Below are 23261 nucleotides of genomic sequence, written 5' to 3'. Positions count from 1 at the left end.
AGGGCAGAGCTAGGAAGACTGAAAAGATGCTTAGCTTTCTTTTCTTTCCAGGTTAAAGTTACTTAGCAGAACCTTTCCTGGGAGGCCCCTCACACAGAAGAAAAGCGGTGACGGTGACAGTATTAGCAACCATCTTTTGGTGCAGATGGGTTTGGTCTGTTAAGCATCTGTGTTGGATTCAGAAGCGTTTTTTCCTCTGTGTATGTCATCCCCACACCTGCAGGACGGGGTCCTGAAGCATGATCCCCCCATTCTTGACTCTTTTTTTCTTCTTCCTTATTATTATTGTTGCTATTTTAGCTTATATTTGCCTTAAAAATATGTGTGTACTAACATACAGTGAGGAGACCATCCAATAAAGCTTGCTTCTCTCTGAAGATTTGCAAACTCAGTTAAGGGGATACAGAGATGTCCTTGCCATGCTTCTTCAGTCTTAAAGCTGACTGTGTGGTCATCTGTATGTCAGGGTTATAACTTAGTCTCCGAACATCTGTTTGATCTCATTTTATGTAGCGCAGGTTTCCTGCTGTGTTTGCTTCTTCCAGCCTTCTTCCTCCCGTCTCAGGATCAGGGAGCAGGTTTGGACTTAGTACAGACTGCCTCGGCTGTAATAATGATCTACTGATTGGTTCTTAAACTCTTATTTTTGCTTTAGGCCATGGACCCTGTGCTGTGACCTTACAGGCTATATAACCCCAACTGGTTGAGAGACATTCCAGTGAGCCATACAAAATAAGAAAGCTCTGGTTCTTAAAAGAACCAGGCATGGCACTCTTGGAGAGCTTTGCAGGGAAGCTGGTTGAGTTGAATATGTACTGAGTGCCTTAAGAATCTGCTGTATCTTTTTCTGAGATGATTGATAGGCTGGCAGCTGGAGGCCATTCAGGGCTGAAGCCCACTCAGTGTTATCAGCATGACGAATCTTGGTCTTTTTAGCATTAAGATGAGTGAGAAAAAAAGAATGGTCAGCTCAGCCCCTTCTGAAAAGCTATTTTATTTTTCTCTTATTGCCTCCAGTATAATTGTGACTTAACCCATGGCTGCACTGGAGACAATAGGAAGCTGTTGAAAAATATTTTTCCCCCAAAAGGGTAGGAATAGGGATGAATAATTCACTGATGAACAGTGGACTCTTATAGAATCTAGATTAGTGTATTACTTATATGGTGGGTTCAAATGGGGTAGCCCTGGAAAGACACAGGGGAATGGTTACCATTTTTTTGTGTGATTGTGCACTTTTGTTATTAGAACATCCTTTGAAATAAAGGTTTAAAAGAAGGCACTGAATGTGAAAAGTACAATTAATCTTATAGAATTTCTACTCTGTTTAAAGTTAGGGGCTCAGTCTCTAGAACCTTAAAGTTATTTTCGAGAAAAAAAATTCATGCTTTTAATCTGAAAAGCTTCTTCCTTAAAAACTGAATATTAAGAGATTTGAGATTTTTAATTTTTTTAAACTTTTTATTCGAACATAACATGCATGCAGAAAAGAGCCCATTCCGCCTGCTAAATTCCCACAACCTGAGCCCACTTGGGCCGCCGGCACCACATCGCTTGTTCCTTGTGCCCCCTTGCAGTCTCTAACTCGCACTGCCAAAGGGTTGGGGCACCTACTGTCTTGACTCCCAAAAGCATAGACAAGTTTAACTTACTTTTGTACTTTATACAAATGGTATCATAATTCCTTGATTGTTTCAATAAGGAAAAATTTGTAGCATCTATTACAAAGCTTAATTATTTCCTTAAAAGTACCTTTAGTTCATTTTAACTTCGTCATCTCACCATTTTGGTGAGGATACCATGATTATTATCATTTTTATAGTGAGCTTGTAAGTTTACTTCACAACCCTCAGGTGTTTCATTTTCCTAAATCCAGTTATAATGAAGTCAGGCCCCGCTCACGGTCCTCTCACCACTTTGATTCATGTAGACAGTTCGGTACTGGCTTCCCTGAGATGTGACTCATCCTGTCTAGACGTTGATTCTTCCCAGCCTCAGCATTCACTGAGATGTGTTCACGTCTTCGTCTGATCACCTGGGTGGTCCAGTGGAGACCAAAGTCTAGTGTGAAAGGAGTGAAGAAGAAGAATGATGAGATGAAGAGGGGCCTTACGGTGGCCCCCTGGTCCGTGCCCATATGGTCTGATTCCAAAAGTTGAAACTGTCTAAGACCTCACCTGCTCTACCTTCCTGCCTCTGAAGTAGACACTGTGACAGTGGCTTGGTGCAGATTTTGACGCTTCCTAATTCTGCAACTTCCCCTTATTGTCCAGCTATTTAAAGGGGGATATTATTAATATATTTGAATTTCAGGGTATCTAAGTATCCCATTGCTCCTGGATTTCAGTTTGGAGTATTTAGACTGAAATTTCGTTTCTTGTGAGCCTGTACTTCATGACCTCTGAGAAGTCCAGCATTAGCTCCGTGGGTTTGTACAGTGAATTAGCTACATTTTAAAGTTTTTATTAATTTATTTGGGTGTTCCTTAAATTTTAGTGTGCTTAGGAACCACCTGGGAAGGTTATTAAAAATGTAGATAACTGAATGCTGGCTTCAGATAGTCTGATTCTGAAGAGCTAGGATAATTCCTGGGAATCTGCATTTACATCAGTCCTCACAGTGATTCTGATACATACTTTCAGAGCCTCATACCTTGAGATACATTTCTCTACATAATAGTTTTCAAACCTTTTTATTGCCATGAAGCTCTTTATGGAAATGAAGTCTTATGTGGAAGACCAAAACGCACAAAAGATAATATTGGAGCTGCAGTGACCGAAGTGCAGTTAGTGGATGGTTTTCAGGACCCCAGAGCCTCTGGACAAAAAGTATGAATGGATTTAGAGTCTATATTGGAAATTCTGGCCCAGACATAAGATGGTGCTAGGTCCTTACTGAACCTAATGTAGTAAAATGCATGTCATTTGCCGACTCATGTTATTTTAGTATGAAAGGGACCTTAGCAATGCTTACTTCTGTCCTCTAATTTTTCAGGAAAAGAAACTGTGGTCCATAGAGGTGTAGTAATTTGTTGAACATCACGTAGCGAAAGTGTGACAAAGCCATGGCTAGTTACAGGCTTTCTATTTACTAATCTAGTTCAACACATGTGTGTGCACACACAAACACACACAGCATACTGATTATATACCCCAGTTTACATTGTGGCAAGACAAGGAAGTAAATGCTAAGATCCCAGTCTTCTAACCCTGCCTGTCTGATTTTAGTATTAGCTGTGAATGAAACTTATGTCGGACAACGTGTTCTAATTTGCTTTCTTAACCAAGAACAAACCAGGCCTCATGTGAAAACGTATGTTAAAGCAACATACCCCTGCCTCCTGAAAAGTAATTTTGATATATAATGATAGAGGACTGACCTTCCTATAGGCACCTCTGCTGTCTTTGCCTGGATGGAAGGGTATCGACTACTTGGGTAAGCGTGGATGTCTAGTTCACGAATATGCCAATAGCATAACAGTCTTTCCCAATTCAATGCCAAGAGTCCACTTAAGACCAGTAAAATAGCATTTCTCTTTATGGGGATTTAGGTAAGAACTTCAATGTAAATATACGATATTTGATAGGGAGAGTCATAATGTACATCCAGCATCCCATGTTCTAAGAAAGCAAATTTTTTGAAGTTGTTTTCTTTTTTTAAATAAATTTATTTATTTTAATTGGAGGCTAATTACATTACAATATTGTAGTGGTTTTGCCATACATTGACATGAATCCGCCATGGGTGTACATGTGTTCCCCATCCTGAACCCCCCTCCCACCTGCCTCCCCATCCCATCCCTCTGGGTCGTCCCAGTGCACCAGCCCCGAACACCCTGTCTCATGTGTTGAACCTGGACTAGTGATCTGTTTCACATATGATAATATACATGTTTCAATGCCATTCTCCCAAATCATCCAACCCTCGCCCTCTCCCACAGAGTCCTTCTTCCCTTTGTATAGAAATATCTTTACTGAAATACAAATTAAGGTTATTCCTGGCCTTTGTGGAAAGTGAATACAAGATTCATTCTTTTTTATAGCTATACTTTATTTAAATTATTTGTTCATTTGTTACATGCTGTGTGCAAGGTATAGCAGTGAATATATTTGGAGATCACCCCTTTCCCTCAAAGCCATTCCCCTCCATTTTGCTATCCATATGGGCCTCATACAGGTCATGTTTCATGGGGTAAATTCTTATGTAGTTTATTCAAGGGAAAAGTTCCACCTTTGAAGTTAATTTTTTATTTTCTTTTGTCAGAAAATGGAAAGTATGCAACAGTGTGTTTTCTTTTCTGACTCAAATGCCAGAAAACTTGGAGCCAAATTTTAGTTACAACCTCATCTTGGGAGCTTGGCAGCATATTTCTCTCTCTCTCTCTGCTTCCTTTAGTTGGTTTCTATTCTGTTTTTATTCCTAATTGACCTATTCTACATTTTTAAAAAATTGGAAGCGAATGTAAACATTCTTGGGGGGAAGGAATGGCCATTTGTTTCCATGTGCGTTTGATTTGACGTACAGCATGTGCTTGAATCATCCTGGCTCTGATGAGAGAGGAATGCAGTGGGAATACTTGTTCTCAGAATCTTGGAGCTGGGAAACTATGTGAAGAGCAGAGCAAAACAATGGAATGGATCAAAGGGTTTGAAAAATGGTTCCTGAACGTGCTTTTATGTCCTTACCCTTTGACCGCATATGGCAGGCTGAGCACGCGGTCTTTTGCAACTGTCCTACTGATGAGATTGTAGCTGTCCCCAGATAATTCAGGTTTGGCAGCCTGCTTCGTCATGAGTCTGTGTCACCTTGGAGCACGAACGACGTGGAGTTGTTTTTTGTCTAGTGTTCTGCTTTTCCTCAGCCCAAGTTTTCTTTCCCTTGCCATATATCATAAGTTATGACAGGCTGAGAGCAACAAAAGGAAATCTTTCCAATTCCAGCTGAGGCAGCCCTCAGTGGTCTTCTGGTGCTGGCTGGTCCACCATGCCAGTCTCTGCAATCCTAAAGACTTTGTTGGAATGCACGTTCCACTCACCTGCAGAGTAAATGCCATAGCTGGTCAGGAGCAAGCATACTTTCCCCTTGGTCCCTAGTTTTAGACCCATGTTTTCTGTTGATAAACTATGTGATCACATGGAGAGTTTTGATATTAACAGAGCTGTTCAAGAGAAAGGTGTTTATTAATTTCAAAACATATTTGCCGTAGAAATAGCATTATATAAAGAACTTTCCTGGTTAAAGAATAGATCTCTGCTGTTTTCATATATTCCTATATAAATTACCCTTCCCAACTGCAGTCAACTTAAAAATGTTGCCTTTTGTAAAGATCACCTCATGATCTCCTTATTTTAATAGGGAAATGACCTCTTAGAGAATTCACAGAGGTAGGGTGTCTGGCCCTGAAGATCAGTCTGGTTGCTGTGTTTATTGAATGTGCTCTTATATGTTTATTAACAAAGACTAATACATTTAATGGGATTGCTTAGACATAAAATAAAACAATCTTTTAAAACATGGTATTTATTTGAGGTTGGAAACAAGTCATTAACCTTGCTCTGGAAATTTATTCCTCTTTGGGAAAGTGCAAATGGAAATTCATAGATAATGATACTGTTTGATAACTAGGATAGCAATTTCTTCTGAAGACTACATCTATTAAAATTGTGTATAAATGTGCATGTGGAAATTTCCAGCTATGAATCTTTCTTCCAAGTTAGGGAAAAAACAGAAAAATCACTTTTTTTTGGTGAAAATAAACATCAATACCAATTTGGATGTGAATATCTAAAACATTATGATAACAACTAGTATTTTTTAAATGCTGGTACTTATATGTAAAGGATGAGCATTGGAGGCAGTTTGAGGGGGACCCCCCCCATGATCAGGAATTTTTTAAGGGGTTGGTTTTGCGCTCAGGAGCTGTTTACTGACTGGTGAAACACATTCTGGTGTGGACTAGGGGTGGGGGGGGGGTTGCTGGATTATGCAGCCAGGTATATGTTATTAGCCCCAAATTATAGCATGTCAGAGAGATAAACACGTGCTGCTTAATGAGCCACATCAATGCTTCAGTTGCTCCTCCTAATCCCTCTCCATGCATTACTGCTGTTTAGACTGGGAGGCGCGCATTGACAGCCACGGCAGGATCTTCTACGTGGATCATGTAAACAGAACCACGACGTGGCAGCGGCCCACAGCTCCCCCTGCCCCGCAGGTGCTGCAGAGGTCCAACTCCATACAGCAGATGGAGCAGCTGAACCGGCGGTGAGGATGGGCAGTTTTGTGGTTGGGCTAATTTTTACATGTGCGAAATGGAAAACGCGGTTGCCTCTTTCATCTTTGGGTGTCCTGTCATTAAGGCGGAGCTGTGGCCTCTCTTGATACATAGACTTCATTGACTGTCTGTCTCTTGGTTGAAAAGTATTAAGTGCACACATCCACAGCTTGCTTGGAAACTATAGAGAGGAAATAAGTAATGATCAACCCAAGGCATTGATTTTTAGTACAACGGAGCACATATATTTGTCATTTGAAGCCAAATAGCTTTTTAAATATCTAGAATCTTCATTTGTGATGCATCTTTATTATTTGCCTAAGCTTTTAAAATCTATCCCTCTTTTTCAAAAATGAATTGCTATGGAACGAAAGTTGTTCTTAACAATATGGGAATTTAGTTTTCTTTGATTAAAGGCCACAATTTAGAATAAAAAAGTTTTATTAATTTGTTAGGAAAATGTTCTACAAACTTTGAACAGAAGACATTAAATTCAATGGTTTACTTAACAGATGGCCCAGAAGGTAGAGGGGTGAGTTTGGGGGAGGAAATGGCCCAGGCTGGGGAGATGGTGAAAACGTCTGAGTTCTGGGGCAGCGGTGAGCCCCATGTTTTCAAGGCTGCTGTGATCTAACTCTAGGCTCCTGATTTTAGATACCAGAGTATCCGCAGAACCATGACCAACGAGAGGCCTGAGGAAAATAGCAATGCTATTGATGGGGCCGGGGAGGAAGCCGACTTTCACCAAGCCAGTGCAGGTAAGAGCCTGCGGGTTGGTGTGTTTTGTAATCTTACAAAAGTAGAAAACAAATAAGGGTTTCCAAGAAATGAGGCTTTCTTTAAAAGGATTTCTGATCTTCATTAAGATCTAGTAATCCAATTCAAAAAGTCAAATTCACCAGACACCTCTATTAATTTTTGACTTTTTATTTAGTACTAAGAATCACAAAACCAAATGAATATAAATTACTTTAAATCTCTGGATCTGTGCAGTAGTGAATAAAGAAAAGAATCTGATCACCTGAGATGCAACCTGCATCTCGGGATGCATTAAAATGTTAATAATGACTATGAACATTACTGAGCTCCATTTTAGTGTGATGAAGAGCAGTTGGGTTTTACACATGAATTTACAGATACAAAAAAAATATCTTGAGGATTAAAATAATAGTAAATGATATAGGTGTTCTTTAAAAATATAGATGCAAGTGAATAAGTATGTTTCCAGGTGCAAAGCTTTCTCTGAACGCCTTTGTGGTCTGCCCCATCTAGATTTCCGACGGGAGAGCGTCCTGCCCCACTCTACCTCCAGATCCAGGCTCACGTTGCTGTTACAGTCTCCCCCCGTGAAGTTCCTCATCAGCCCAGAGTTCTTCACCGTGCTGCATTCCAACCCTGTGAGTAGCCAGTATGAGAGGATGTGAGCAAACAAGCAATAGGCCAGAGGAAGTTATCCTCATTTGTGTATTGACAGTAAGAATGGAAATAGCTGGTGTTTACCAAGTGCCATGTGTTCCAGCTCAGCATTAAGTACTACCCATGTCTTGAACCATTTAGCCCAAACCTAGAAACCTATGAGTTCGATAAAACTTTTGTGTTTTCCTGATGAAGAAACCAAGGTACAGAGGGGTGAAATAAACTGCTCAAGGGATTGTTAGGGTTAAAATCCCAGAGATGCTGACTCTCTGTACTCTTAATGATCACTTTATTTTTCCTGCACAAATATAACCAACTATCTGAGCACCGACCACAGGCATTGGTTAGATTGGGCTTTGAGATCATGATTACGGGCTCTCCAAAAGAGCAAAGAAATAAAATGTTACATTGCTATAATCTGAAAAAATAAATCAATAAATAGAGGAATATTTTAAAATATATAAAATGTGTATAGGAGATCATGTTTTTGTTTTTGTTTTTTTTGCGGGAAGAGAGTAGTGGTGTTTGGAGCACTTGAAATAGCACATGCACGGACCCTAGGGCTCAGAAGAGGGCAGAGGGGCTGCTGTGTGGTGATAGAAAGAATGAGTGGTGTGGTATTACACTGGACATTGGAAAGTCAGCAAGATCTGGATCATAGATCTGCCTGTGGGGCATGGCAGGGGATTTAGATTCTATTCTGAGATCAGAGTGACATTCTTGGATTTGGAGGCTGTAGAAAGGCAATAGTAGAAGGTTTTAAAGACTGATAGTTTTAAAGATTGCGAAGGAATTTGCCCTAGAAATAAGACGGGCCAGAGCTCTCTAGGTAGAAAGAGCATCATTTACAAAATAAGAGATTCATAAAGTTGCAGAGCTATCTTAGTAATTTGTAGAACTACTGAAACTGAATTATTAGTGCAGCAGTTTGGTATTGCTGGTATGTGGAGAGCATAGGACACTAGCAAAAGTCAGATTTGAAAGGTGGGCAGAAGCCAGGTTGTTGTTAAGTCGCCCAGTCATGTCTGACTTTTTGCAACCCCATGGACGGCAGCATGCGAGGCCTCCTTGTCTCTAACCATCTCCTGGAGTTTGCCCAAGTTCATGTCCATTGCATTGGTGATGCCATATAGCCATCTCATCCTCTGACACCCTCTTCTCCTTCGGCCCTCAGTCTTTCCCAGCGTCAGGGACTTTTCCAATGAGTCAGTTGTTTGCATCAGGTGACCAAAATACCGGAGCTTCATCTTCAGCATCAGTCCTTCCAATGAGTATTTAGGGTTGATTTCCTTTAAAATTGTCTGGTTTGATCACCTCGCTGTCCAAGGGAATTTCAGGAGTCTTCTCCAGCACCAGAGTTCAAAGGCATCAATTCTTTGGCACTCTGCCTTCTTTATGGTCCAGCTCTTAGAACTGACCACTGGGAAGACCATAGCCTTGACTATATGGACCTTTGCCAGCAGGATGATATGTATTTTTTTCAGAAGCCAGGTTACAGGAATCTAAACTCATGTATGGAACAATTCTAGGAGATGGAAGGCTTTCATATAAAGAAGAATGAATAACATTTAGAGTTGTCACTGTAAAACAATAAGTCATGCTGTGGTGGGAAGAGCTTTGAACTTGGAATCAGGTAACACAAGTTTTCCTTTGCTTGTTCATTTGTTTATGCCTTCATTCAGCCAATATTTATTAAATACCCATAATTTGCCTAGTACATTCTAGAGTCTCAGGATAGAGTGGTAAACAAGACAAGAGTAGAATAAAGATGAACTAGTGAACAAAAAAATAATTCAGGCAGTGAAATCTGTCATGAGGCAACTGAAACAGTATAGATGACAGGGCTAGGGTGAGTAGGGGGCCAAGCTATTGGAGATGCTGGTTTAGATCAGGTGGATGGAAAGACTTCTCCAAGATGTTATACAATTTCAAGAAGCTAGGAAGGTAAAGGTCTTAGAGAAGAACTTTCCTTGCCAAGCAAGAGCAAAGGCTTGAGGACAGGAATGAGTTTGATGTAGTATATGGTATGATCAGAGGGGTGAGCAGGGCTTCAAAATGTAGGGCTTGTGTAATCTGGCAAGGAGTTTGGGCTTCATTCTAAGTGAGTTTTATTCCTAAAGGAGTTCATATGGGGATGTAGTTTTGATTTTTTTTTTTAAGTTTCTTCTACCTGCAATGTTGAAAATAGGTTTTAAAAGGCAAACTTGTCACGCGGGAATAAGTGAAAAGGCCCTGGGGTGAGACATGGACAGGACCTGGACTAGTGCAGCAGCAGTAGAGATGGTGAGGATGCATCTTGGAGAAACAGCTGATACTTTTCACGTACTTTTGTCAATGAGGTCAGCACCTTCTTTGTTGAGCCAGATAATAGTTTTTGAATATTGGATTTATTTTTGTTCATTTTGTTTGTGTGTATGTGTGCTGTTTGCAGTGTAACAGCACAATTTGAACTTCATTCTATGTTATTAGCATTTTATTTTCTTCATCAATTTCTTAAATCTAGAACTTATGTTTAGAAACTGGCAGCAAGCAAACTTTTTCTGGAAAGGGCCAGAGCATAAATATCTTCAGCTTTTGGGCCAAGGACAGCATGCAAATTAATGGGTGCGATTATATTCCAATAAAACTTTGTTTGCAAACACAGCCAGCCAGTCCATAAGTCTCTAGTTTACTCATTTCTAGTCTAGACAGCCCGTAAAACAGTATTAAGACTTGATTTGCACTTACTGATTTCTGTGGTGTTAATATTCCTGCTATGGTCAATTTCAAGCTACCATCTTTTTTGTTGTGTGATATCTGTTTTGTTATGTATATTCATTTTTTGTATTTTCTTGATTTCACGTATTATGTGATAACATACTGTGTTTGTCTTGGTCTTATTTCACTAAACATAATACTCTCTAGGTCCATCCACATTGTTGCAAATGGCAGAATTTCATTGTTTATTATGGCTGGATAATCATGTCTTCTTTAGCTGTTCATCTGTTGATGAAAACTGGTTGCTTCCATATCTTGGTTATTGTAAATAATACTGTTGTAAACATTGGGGTACATGTGTCTTTTCAAATTAGTGTTTTTTCCCAGATGTATACCCAGGAGTGGAATTGCTGGATCATAAAGGAACATTTCTTGCAAAGATGGGCTCGATAAAGGACAGAAATGGTATGGACCTAACAGAAGCAAAAGATATTAAGAAGAGATGGCAAGAATACACAGAACTGTACAAAAAAGAGCCTCACGACCCAGATAATCACAATGGTGTGATCACTGACCTAGAGCCAGACATCCTGCAATGTGAAGTCAAGTGGGCTTTAGAAAGCATCACTACAAACAAAGCTAGTGGAGGTGATAGAATTCCAGTTGAGCTATTCCAAATCCTGAAAGAGGATGCTGTGAAAGTGCTGCACTCAATATGCCAGCAAATTTGGAAAACTCAGCAGTGGCCACAGGACTGGAAAAGGTCAGTTTTCATTCCAATCCCAAAGAAAGGCAATGCCAAAGAATGCTCAAACTACCACACAATTGCACTCATCTCACACGCTAGTAAAGTAATGCTCAAAATTCTCCAAGCCAGGCTTCAGCAATATGTGAACCGTGAACTTCCTGATGTTCAAGCTGGTTTTAGAAAAGGCAGAGGAACCAGAAATCAAATTGCCAACATCCACTGGATCATGGAAAAAGCAAGAGAGTTCCAGAAAAATGTATATTTCTGCTTTATTGACTATGCCAAAGCCTTTGACTGTGTGGATCACAATAAACTGTGGAAAATTCTGAAAGAGATGGGAATACCAGACCATCTTATCTGCCTCTTGAGAAATTTGTATGCAGGTCAGGAAGCAACAGTTAGAACTGGACATGGAACAACAGACTGGTTCCAAATAGGAAAAGGAGTAAGTCAAGGCTGTATATTGTCACCCTGTTTATTTAACTTATATGCAGAGTACTCATGAGAAACGCTGGACTGGAAGAAGCACAAGCTGGAATCAAGATTGCCGGGAGAAATATCAATAACCTCAGATATGCAGATGACACCACCCTTATGGCAGAAAATGAAGAGGAACTAAAAAGCCTCTTGATGAAAGTAAAAGAGGAGAGTGAAAAAGTTGGCTTAAAGCTCAACATTCAGAAAACGAAGATCATGGCATCCGGTCCCATCACTTCATGGGAAATAGATGGGGAAAACAGTGGAAACAATGTCAGACTTTATTTTTCTGGGCTCCAAAATCACTGCAGATGGTGACTGCAGCCATGAAATTAAAAGACGCTTACTCCTTGGAAGGAAAGTTATGACCAACCTAGATAGCATATTCAAAAGCAGAGACATTACTTTGCCAACAAAGGTTCGTCTAGTCAAGGCTATGGTTTTTTCTGTGGTCATGTATGGATGTGAGAGTTGGACTGTGAAGAAGGCTGAGCGCTGAAGAATTGATGCTTTTGAACTGTGGTGTTGGAGAAGACTCTTGAGAGTCCCTTGGACTGCAAGGAGATCCAACCAGTCCATTCTGAAGGAGATCAGCCCTGGGATTTCTTTGGAAGGAATGATGCTGAAGCTGAAACTCCAGTACTTTGGCCACCTCATGCGAAGAGTTGACTCATTGGAAAAGACTGATGCTGGGAGGGATTGGGGGCAGGAGGAGAAGGGGACGACAGAGGATGAGATGGCTGGATGGCATCACTGACTCGATGGACGTGAGTCTGAGTGAACTCCGGGAGTTGGTGATGGACAGGGAGGCCTGGCGTGCTGCGATTCATGGGGTCGCAAAGAGTCAGACACGACTGAGTGACTGATCTGATCTGATCTGATCAGATGGTAGTTCTAGTTTTAGTTTTTTGCGAAACCTTCCTGCTCTTTTCCACAGTGGCTGTGCCAGTTTACATTCCCACCAACAGTGGACAACAGTTCCCTTCTTTCCACATCCTCACCAACATTTTTTATTTGTAGATATTTTGATAATAGCCATTCTGACAGGTAGGAGGTAATATCTCATTGTACTTTTGATTTGCATTTCTCTTATGATTAGTGATGTTGAACACTGTTAGCCATCTGTAAGTATTGTAAAAATTGTAAGTAAAAATTCTATTTAGGTCATCTGCATGTTTTTAATTGGGCTGTTTGTACTTTTTGATACTGAGTTGTGTGATCTGATTATATAATTTATATTCTAATCAAGGATATTAACCCATTGTCAGTCATATTATTTGTAAATATTTTCTCCCAATTAGTAGGTTTCCTTTGCTATGCAAAAGCTTTTAAGCTCAGTTAAGTCCCGTTTGTTTATTTTTGCTTTTGTTTCTTTTGCTTTAGGAGACATCCAAAAAATATATATTTCTATGATTTAGGTCAGGGAGTGTTCTGCGTTTGTTCTCTTCTAGGAGTTTTATGATTTGATGTCTTACATTTAAGTTTTTAATCCATTTTGAGTTTAGTTTTGTATGTGGTATGAGGAACTGTTCTAATCTCATTTATTAACATGTAGGTGTCCAGGTTTCTCAGCACCACTTATTGAAGATACTGTTTTTCCTCCACTGTATACTCTTGCCTCCTTTGTCATAGATTAATTGACTTGAAGTATGTGGGTTTATTTTTGGCTTTCTGTTCTGTTCCATTTATCTATGTATCTGTCTTTGTGCCCAGTACCACACTGTTTTTGGAAAAGACTCTGATGCTGGGAGGGATTGGGGGCAGGAGGAGAAGGGGACGACAGAAGATGAGATGGCTGGATGGCATCACTGACTCGATGGACGTGAGTCTGAGTGAACTCCGGGAGTTGGTGATGGACAGGGAGGCCTGGGGTGCTGCGATTCATGGGGTCGCAAAGAGTTGGACATGACTGAGCGACTGAACTGAACTGAACCCCACTGTTTTGATTACTGTAGCTTTGTGTATATTCTGAAGTCAGGGAACATGGTCACTCTAGCTTTGTTATTTTCTCTCAGATTGATTTGGAAAGTCATGGTCTTTTGTGCTTCAGTACAAATTTTAATATTTTTTTTTCTAGTTCTATGTAAAATGCCATGGGTATTTCATAGGGATTGCATTAAATCTGTAGATTGCCTTGAATAGTATGGACATTTTAACAATATTAATTCTTCCAACCCAAGGATACAGAGGATCTTTCCTTTTTTAAACATTTTCAGTTTCCTTTATCAGTGTTTTATAGTTTTAAGGACATAAGTCTTTCACATCCTTGGTTAAGTGTATTCTAGGTATTTTATTCTTTTTAAGGCAATTTTAAACAGAATTTTTTTTTTGCTTTCTCTGTTAACTCATGATTAGTGAATAATAGAAAAGCAACAGATTTCTGTATTTTAATCTTTATCTTATGACCTTGCTGAATTCATTCATTAGCTCTAATACTTCTTTGGTGGATACCTAATCATCTTTATTGAAAACAACAAAAATTAAGTAGATACATAGTTGCCATAACTCTAAAGGAAAACTTGAGGAACAAAATACTGTTTTTTGTTTGTGTGGGTCTGTGTCTGTGTGTGTGTGTTTTTATTGTTTTTGCATTGTAGTTGCTTTAAGATATATTCTACTGCCCTCTGCTGGTTATGATCAGATTGCTTCAAAAATTGTCTTAAACCATTTCTCCTGGTAACTCAAGATTTAATTCTTAGTATCATGTCTTTGATATTTGGGATGACTGTGTTTGTCTAATAATTATCAAACATACATACATTTCATTATATGCAACTAAATAATTTTTCCAACATACATGCCAAATGATTATTTTATACTGGAGGGGGTAGCCATTCCCTTCTCCAGGGAATCTTGCCAATCCAGGGATTGAATCCATGTCTCCTGCATTGCAGGCAGATTCTTTACCATCTGAGCCACCAGGAAAGCTCTAAATAATTACTACTTTAGCTTTTAATATGTTCTAGAAAAACTTTAATTCTATCATATAAACTCCTTTCTACTTAATGAAAAAAAGTATTGTTCTAAAATACTCATATATTTCTTATAAGTCAGAGACTTTTGCTATTGCAAAATAGATGAGTTGATAATTACAGTTAGTTTTGTCAATAAGTTTAATTTTCCCTCCATTTTACTTCTTAGCCAGATGAGAAAAATATAAAGTCCCTATGATTAAAAATATTGTAAAGATAAACTGCATAAAACAAGACTATTTCCATATACTAGCATATATCTTATGAAAACAATATTACTTGATTTTGTTTATAATAAATTTTGTTTAGTGAATAATGTATACAGATGCTCACATCTACTTCCTTGTGAGCCTTTGTATACATTTACTATGGCAGCAGTGATAATGTTTTCCAAGCATGAGTTCAGAATACCTATTCTTGATGAAGAATTTCTGGAAAATGAAATATTTTATTTAGCAACAACGTACTAACCTGTGTTATTGGAAATAACAGAGTAAATTAAGACTGGGCCAGGTAATCCTGGACATATGATCACTGTAACACTTAAAAAACCTGCTCCCAAAAAAGGAGGTTTGATTATTACTTGCATTGATTGTGATTAATTAATTGATAAGTTGGTTGATTGATAAGACATATAATTTTCTTATTCTGTTGCCAAATGGCAATAATTTCCTCTCGGTTCTTCTCGATATTTTTCACTTCTAACTCTTCAAACACTTAACCATACAAAACACATTAAGCTCTAAGGAGTGTAATTTTAATGAAATTCCACAAAGAAATTCAGTTAATACTCAGTTGATCATTCATCTAACCATGCAGTGTTTATTTCTTTACTAGAACGATAAGACAAGAAATGACCAAGAGGATTGGGAAATGGCGTTTTGGATTAGAGAAGGGATAACCAAAATGGACATTTTAAATCATATTGCCAGGCAAGAAAACTTTGCATCCTTTAGGTATCATTTAAAGGGGTTCTGCACACTATTAACAGTTGCCAGATCACCTTAACCGGTGTGAACCCACATGCAACATCTTCCAAGGTGAGATCACTCTGTGCAAGAAGTTTTATCATGACACTGCTATGAAATAAGTCCACTTTTGTTTCAGGTAGCAGGTCAGATCCCTTTACTGCATCTTGTTCTGTAAGACCAAAGCAAAACAGCAACTCAAACGCAAAAAAGGATCCCTTTCCAGTTAGACCCACTAAACCCCAGAAGGGAGAATAAAGATGTTTCTTTTCTTTTCACACACAGGTTTGTCCTGTCAGCTTCCATGAAGACAAGGCTCTTTCTACCTAATCCTACCTGTTTAGTGTTTCTGAGCTTTTTAGTTAGTTAGTGTTAGTCACTCGTCATGCCCGACTCTTTGCGACCCCATGGACTGCAGCCCACCAGGCTCCTCTGTCCATGAGATTTTTCAGGCAAGGATACTGGAGCGGCTTGCCATTTCCTTCTCCAGGGGATCTTCCCAACTCAGGGATCGAACCCAGGTCTCCTGCACTGCAGGCAGATTCCTTACCTACTGAGCTACAAGGGAAGCCGTTTGAACCCCTCTAATTCTTAGCTCTGCTAGTTTTATCACTGTATTTCAGCATTTTCATTGCAACTGTGACCTCTGTTTTCCAAACTACTTTCTGCCTCCATTGAACACCTGTCTTCCACCTTCCCCTGTAATTTTCCCTCTCCGTTCTTTTCAGTGATTGGGTTGTGCTTGTCTCTGTATCCTCAGTGTTTAGAACAGGGCTTCCCTGGTGGCTTCGATGGTAAAGTGTCTGCCTGCAATGCGGGAGACCTGGGTTTGATCCCAGGGTTGGAAAGATCCCCTGGAGAAGGAAATGGCAACCCACTCCAGTACTCTTGCCTGGAAAATCCCGTGGATGGAGGAGCCTGGTAGGCTGCAGTCCATGGGGTCGCAGAGAGTCGGACACTACTGAGCAACTTCACTTAACTTAGCACATAATTAATAAGAGGTTATGAGACCCTTCTTCCCTTAATAGAAGGTGGAATGCTTGCCCAAGATCTTCAAAGACTGAAAGTAGAAAACAGTTTTACTACTATCATTGATCTGTTAGAACACAGTGGTGGTAGGCATAATCCCTTATATATTCTTGTACTTAGTTCAACTCTATGGTTTTACAGTGATTTGTACCTCTTCAATGTAATTTTATACCCATTGTTCCACTGGATTTGAATCCCACATGCCTATGAAGAAATCAGGGCAGTTACTATTATCCCATCATTGAGCTGAGCAAATTGAGGCAGAGATTAAATGACTTTCTTTGTCTCTATCCATGAGCTGTGATTAGAAACCTCAGCATAGTTCTGTATAAACTGGAGTATAAATATCTTTTCTGAATAAGTATACTTCTGGTCATATATATGTATATACATATATATAATGTACATTTTAAAACAATACTATATATATTGAATAAACATAAAATATATATTCAAAAATAGAATAGATGGATATGTATATAAGCATATGTATGTGTTCTTGGTCGCTCAGTCATGTTCAACTCTTTGTGACCCCATGGACTGCAGCCTGATACGCTCCTTTGTCTATGGGGATTCTCTATGCAAGAATACTGGAGTGGGTTGCCATGCCCTCCTCCAGGGGATCTTCCCAACCCAGGGACTGAACCCAGGTCTCCCGGATTGCAGGCAGATTCTTTACCTACTGAGCCACCAGGGAAGCCTATATATAAATACAGACATGTGTAAATATGTTACACATACACATATATAAACATACATAAGTAAACATATATATGTGAGTAAATATATATGTAATTTCTTTATAAACATGCAGCCAGAGTCTAGAGGGATGTTCCTGTTTGCCTTATATGTTTTATATAGACCTTAATAATCATGTGCATATTATTCAGAGTTGAAAAAGCGTATTATACAGAGTGAAGTAAGCCAGAAGGACAAACACCAATACAGTATACTAACGCATATATATGGAACTTAGAAAGATGGTAACGATAACCCTGTATACGAGACAGCAAAAGAGACACTGATGTATAGAACAGGCTTATGGACTCTGTGGGAGAGGGAGAGGGTGGGAAGACTTGGGAGAATGGCATTGAAACATGTGAAATGTCATGTATGAAACGAGATGCCAGTCCAGGTTCAATGCACGATGCTGGATGCTTGGGGCTGGTGCACTGGGACGACCCAGAGGGATGGTATGGGGAGGGAGGAGGGAGGAGGGTTCAGGATGGGGAACACATGTATAATTTTTTTTTAATAAAAAAAAAAAAAAAAAAGCGGTGATTCTCAAGGTTGTTTGCTAGATACTGATGAGAGGAATCTTTCTTACGGTAGATGCTTTTTGCAAAGATCAGTTGAACTTGGCACTATATTACACGTCTCACTGAGTGGAGAGGGGGAAGATGAAAGGACGTAATTAATTCTAAGACCAGCCTTAAGACTCCTGTGCTGAAAGAGCTGTCCAACCCCAGGGGATTGCTTCCTGCCCGAGGCTGGGATGGGTTCCTTCACCTATTTACTACTACTTGCCGTAATGCAGTTCTACTGCTTTTCTTTAGCAGAGTGAGGAGCCTTTCTGGTGCCCCAGATAAAGAATCAGGATGTGGCCTATTTACTTATTTTAATGGGCCGGGGGAGGGTTAAGGGAGGGTGACAAGAGAATACACCTGTTTAGAAATGATTTATCTGACAGAATTATCCCACAATAATTTGTTCCCAAAGAGACTTATTAGAGAGCATGACTTGAAAGTTCATTACTGTCGCCGTCACAGAGGCTAGTGTTATCTCCGGCCTCTATGCTTGCAATGGCTTGTGTGAAAATAAATCAGCAACATGCAGCCAAATACAGAAAACAGATGCCTTGTTGATTGTGCATAAGACTCCAAAGCAGGGTCAGCCACAGGCTAAACTATTAGTTAGCTAATGTTAGGCTCTGACAGCCTCCAACTTATTTTATTAGTCTCCTTCTCTGCTTTCATGGTATCACTTTCTTATTCTCTCATGCTCTAATTGCCCAGAGCCCCTGCGTGGGCCTGCCTGCTCTGGCAGTGCTCTGTGCTCTGAACCTCATAATTTCTCACAGCCGTCAAACCTCCTCTCATTTAGACTATCAGGTTGAAATGTGATCTCAAATACTTGCTACTCAGGTGTACTAAGAAACTAGTACACTAGTATTTGAGTAGAGTTTAATGTGTCTGACCTTCCTGCCTTCCATTTTTATAGGGGAAAAATAATTTCCATACAAAGCAAAAGGTTAATGATAGCAAATCAATCAGAATAACTGTAGAAAAGTTACTTTGTGTAGTGTGAATTATACATCAGTCATGGTGACCAACACGTCTCAGTGGCTTAAGCTAACAGAGGGCTGTTTCTCATTCCAAATTGAGTTGTCAGGGTTCTCTGATCCCTGGAGTCCTTCAGAAACCCAGGAACCCAAACTGAGAGCAGCCACCATTTCAGACATGGCCAGTTGCTGTGCTCACCATGCCAAAGGAAAGAAAGCTCTTGAAGGCACTCCCGTCAGCAATGAATTGTCTGACCTAGACGTGACACATTCTGAGAGTCTCTGGAAAGACAGGAACATTGTTGACTGTCCTTGCTTATTCATCTTTTATTCTCAATAACCAGCGCAGTAAATGTTTATTAAGGTGAAGTTATTTCCAGAGATTCTGATTTCTTTCGGGTTTACCTTGGTCTGTCTAAAAGAAAATAAATAACAGAACTCATAAAGTAAAGCCTGTAGGCCTCCACACTCAGTCTGATATCCCTGGGATACTAAAGGTAGGGGGAATCCAAAGCCCTTTGAATCTACCTGAGGAGAATAGCGTTCCGGGAGAGATCCTTCATGGTGGGTCAGTTTCATGAATATCACACTCCTTCAAGGAAATAGCCTATACAGTTACTCCTTTTCTACTGCTTGGCACATGGTACTGTGTTGAATATGTGTTGACTGACTCATAAGGACAGCCCATGGCTTATGGTCTTTTTTTTTTTTTTTTCTGGACTCTTCTTTAAGTATCAGAAGATGACACTGATGACATTTTACAGAACAATCACTTTTTTATGTGTGCTGGTATAATGGGGTTTTATTAAATGTATATTCAATCATGTAAATTTAGCCTACCAGAGTGTGTGCATGAGTATGTGTGTGTGTGTGTGTACAGGAAAAATAGAGAAGAAAAAAAGATAAAAAAATACTAAGATATACAGTCTAGGTAATTCTGCTTGCTATTCTATTTACTGAGATTATGCTTTTAAGCACAAGATGAAAAACTCTAATCTACTGTGGTCTCAGTTGAATATGATTCTCAGTGGGAACTACTCAGCCTATTGCATGTACTTCTAGCATTCAGATTTATGGCCATTTTTCTATACAACTTGGCTCCTAACTATATGCCACCTGTTTCATTGGCATGCACCCAAAGAGCCAGAGATTTTGTGCTGGAGGAAATGCTGGTTATAATGGGGCTGTCTGTGAGGTGGTATATTTGTTTCCTGAATGGTGTAATTTTGACTGTATGGGGTTTGCCTAAAACCAACTTTAAGGTCTTACATCTCCTGTAGAATGAAACTCCACAGCGTTACTGTTCCTTAGAAAACTAGATTCATTAGTGAAGACTCCTTGACTTTCTGTAGTCTATTTTACTTTAATCAAAATTATTTTGCTTTGTCTCCTGTGTGGGTCTAGAGTTCCACTGAATCTGGTATACCATCTGAAGATTAAATATGTCCATGGGAGTTTATGTGTTGCTTTCGCATGTCACAAAGCAGATTAACGTGGCTTTCCCATCCTTCTCTCCAGAGTGCCTACCGCATGTTTACAAACAACACATGTTTGAAGCACATGATCACCAAAGTCCGGCGGGACACCCACCACTTTGAACGCTACCAGCATAACCGGGACCTCGTGGGATTCCTCAACATGTTTGCAAACAAACAACTGGAGCTGCCAAGGGGCTGGGAAATGAAACACGATCATCAGGGCAAGGTAACTTGTAGGAGTGGCCGTGGGGAAGCCGCCACATGACTGTGCGATCTTGTGACTTTGGCACTTGGCTCTACCCATCAAGTGAGGGCTGAAAGTCCTTTGTGAGGGGAAAAATTCCATCTCCTGGTTCAAAGGAAACCTGGACAAGCAGGTTGTTTGTTACCATCAGCAGTTGCTACCCTCTTTTGAAGTGGTATATACAGTGTATGGGAGTCAGGGCACTTGCTGGGCAAAACACCCACTTTGCATGGACATTCTTTGAACTGTAATCTCACCATTTTCTACTGATTAGAGAAGAGGTTTCTTAGGCAATGATACTTCCCTCTCCTAGCTGTGTTGTGGATAGTTGAATACAAGTTGTGGCATTGTTTGGAGAAGGTGGCTAGGAGGTTGCTAAGCAACAACACAAGGTGTGTCTTGACACTATCCGGGTTTGGGCCTTAGTCTTGTTGGTTCAAAACCCTGATTTTGTTAGCACGTTAAACAAGATTCAAAGATTGATTAATTTATGATGAGAAATACGTAACTCTCGCACAGTCCAGGTAACCACATCTGCACTTCCTTTTTAAACAAATGAATCAGAAAGCCGGGTTACTATCAGGAGGTTGTCTTATGAGTAAGAAATCAAAGTGAGAAAGTTAGTAATTCTTATTAAGGTGTTTCTCAGCCAAGATTTTGTTTATTTAACTCTTGTTCGGCGTGTACTAGGAGCCATGAACTGTTTAAGTTCTTTATGTTTAAGCTCTCCACAATAACTCTGTAAGACAATACTTTTGTTATTATTGCTATTTACATATGCAGAGTTCAGGTGCAGAATGGTTCAATGACTTGCCCAGGGACTAGAGATGGGCAATGTCTGAGCTGGGCTCTAACCCATGCAGTCTGGTTCAAGGGTCCTTGCTCCTAACCACCATATTATGCTCTCCAAGTATTGAGAAACCAACCAACACTTTTCCTGTCTGTAAAAATACTTGAAATACGTGACTTGTAAGTGTGGGGAGGATTGACAAAAATTTATAATAACTGTACTTGACTTTTTCATTCAACAAATATTTATTGAACACCTGTGCAAAACAGAGCAGCCAACAACTCCATAGAACTGTCTTTCTGATGGAAAGAGATGGCCAATGGACAAGTAAATACCACGTATGCTAAGAGCTGATTAAAGTTTTGATTTAAAGAAAAGCAGGATATGAGGTCTAGGAAAAGGCAGGAGTGGAGAGTTATTTTATAGAGGGTGTCTGGGGAAGGACTCACAAATTAAGCTCTGCATGTACGCAGATGTAAATGAAGTGAGAAATAAACCATCCCAGGGAAGAGCATTCAGGTGAGTGGAATGTGGAAAGTACTCAGTGCATTCCATTCTTCCCTAAAGTACCCTCTAGCAAAAATACCACAGTGTATCTTGCTCATCCTGAACTCAGCTTCTAGCAATCTTACCTGAGACTTAGCAGCAGTCAAAATTGATATTACAAATTGCATGGATAGATTTTAATGCATGGGAGGAACCCTCAGACTTTCATTGAAACTACTGACCTGAGTTTTGTAAAATTTTTACTAAACCTCTAATTCTCAGCCCAGAGAAGATTAGAAGTGGTAAGCATGAAGTTCAGAATAGATGAAAGAGAATGGATGTGTGATTAGGTCCCTAAACCACAGGTAGAATAGTGGTATATCAGAGTTAGGTGGGATGGCAGGGAAGCCTTTCCAGGACATGGGGAGCCTGCAGGGACACTTGGCGGTTCCTGTGCTCTCTCTTTCCCAAGGAGGATGTCACTTTGCTGGTGCCGAGTGTTTGTAAACATTCTACTAAATGGAAATGCGCAGGTAGTCCAAGAAAGGGTGATGGAAAATACTGATGGTATTATGCCTGCATGTAAAAGAGCATTAGCAGACCAAGAATCAGCTCTGTTCTCAACTCTGACAGTTTTTTTTCCTGATGTCATGGGGATCTATACTCATTAGAAGCCCACTGCTGCTGCTGCTAAGTCGCTTCAGTCGTGTCCGACTCTTTGTGACCCCATAGATGACAGCCCACCAGGCTCCCCCAACCCTGGGATTCTCCAGGCAAGAACACTGGAATGGGTTGCCATTTCCTTCTCCAATGCGTGAAAGTGAAAAGTGAAAGTGAAGTCGCTCAGTCGTGTCCGACCCTCAGCGACCCCATAGAAAACCACAGGTCCAGGGAAAAACCCAAGCTGAGATAATGCTGCATGTATTTCTGCTCTGTGCAGAGACTTAACATGTTAAGTCATTTTGTATCCTTAGCTGAAGGGAATCAGGAACTTATCATGCAGACCTGGAAGGGAAGGTTCCTCTCTTGCCAGTCATAACTTGCCAGACATGCTTCAAGAGAGAGCCTCTTATTAATAACACCTGAACCTTGAGAAGAGTTTAAGTTGAACTTAGAATACTATTTAAGATGAGTTATGATGTATTCTTAAGAACAAGTTCTGTCTCATAGCTTTTATAAAAGTTTCGATGGTTAAACAGAGGTAAACATTATCTCGACTGTGTGGGTAACATAACCATCTATCCTCTTTCCTGAGAGTTTGGACTCATGTGGGGTTTCAGCCTAAAGTTGTAAGCATTGTTAAGAGCATTGAGTGTGAGTTGGGAGATAGCTGACCTCACAGGTTGCTGGTGACTTTCCTTTTGAATGACGTGTGGCATGAAAGATGTGGAAGGACCCCTG

General features: G+C 40.0%; 1 protein-coding gene across 3 annotated transcripts in view; it reads left to right on the top strand.

The window, feature by feature from the left end:
* The window catches only part of HECW2 (HECT, C2 and WW domain containing E3 ubiquitin protein ligase 2), a 449303-nt gene that overhangs the window by 322792 nt on the left and 103250 nt on the right, over nt 1-23261 (top strand). For all 3 annotated transcript variants that reach the window (XM_070769675.1, XM_070769668.1, XM_070769682.1), the window contains 4 exons: nt 6114-6264; nt 6929-7032; nt 7547-7671; nt 20381-20566. In XM_070769675.1, coding sequence (XP_070625776.1) covers nt 6114-6264; nt 6929-7032; nt 7547-7671; nt 20381-20566 — 566 coding nt within the window. The remainder of the gene's footprint in view (nt 1-6113; nt 6265-6928; nt 7033-7546; nt 7672-20380; nt 20567-23261) is intronic.

Source organism: Bos indicus, chromosome 2, assembly GCF_029378745.1.
Source record: "Bos indicus isolate NIAB-ARS_2022 breed Sahiwal x Tharparkar chromosome 2, NIAB-ARS_B.indTharparkar_mat_pri_1.0, whole genome shotgun sequence".
Classification (NCBI taxonomy): domain Eukaryota; kingdom Metazoa; phylum Chordata; class Mammalia; order Artiodactyla; family Bovidae; genus Bos; species Bos indicus.
Note: the sequence above shows the minus strand (reverse complement) of the source record. Positions and strands in the feature narration are given on the sequence as shown.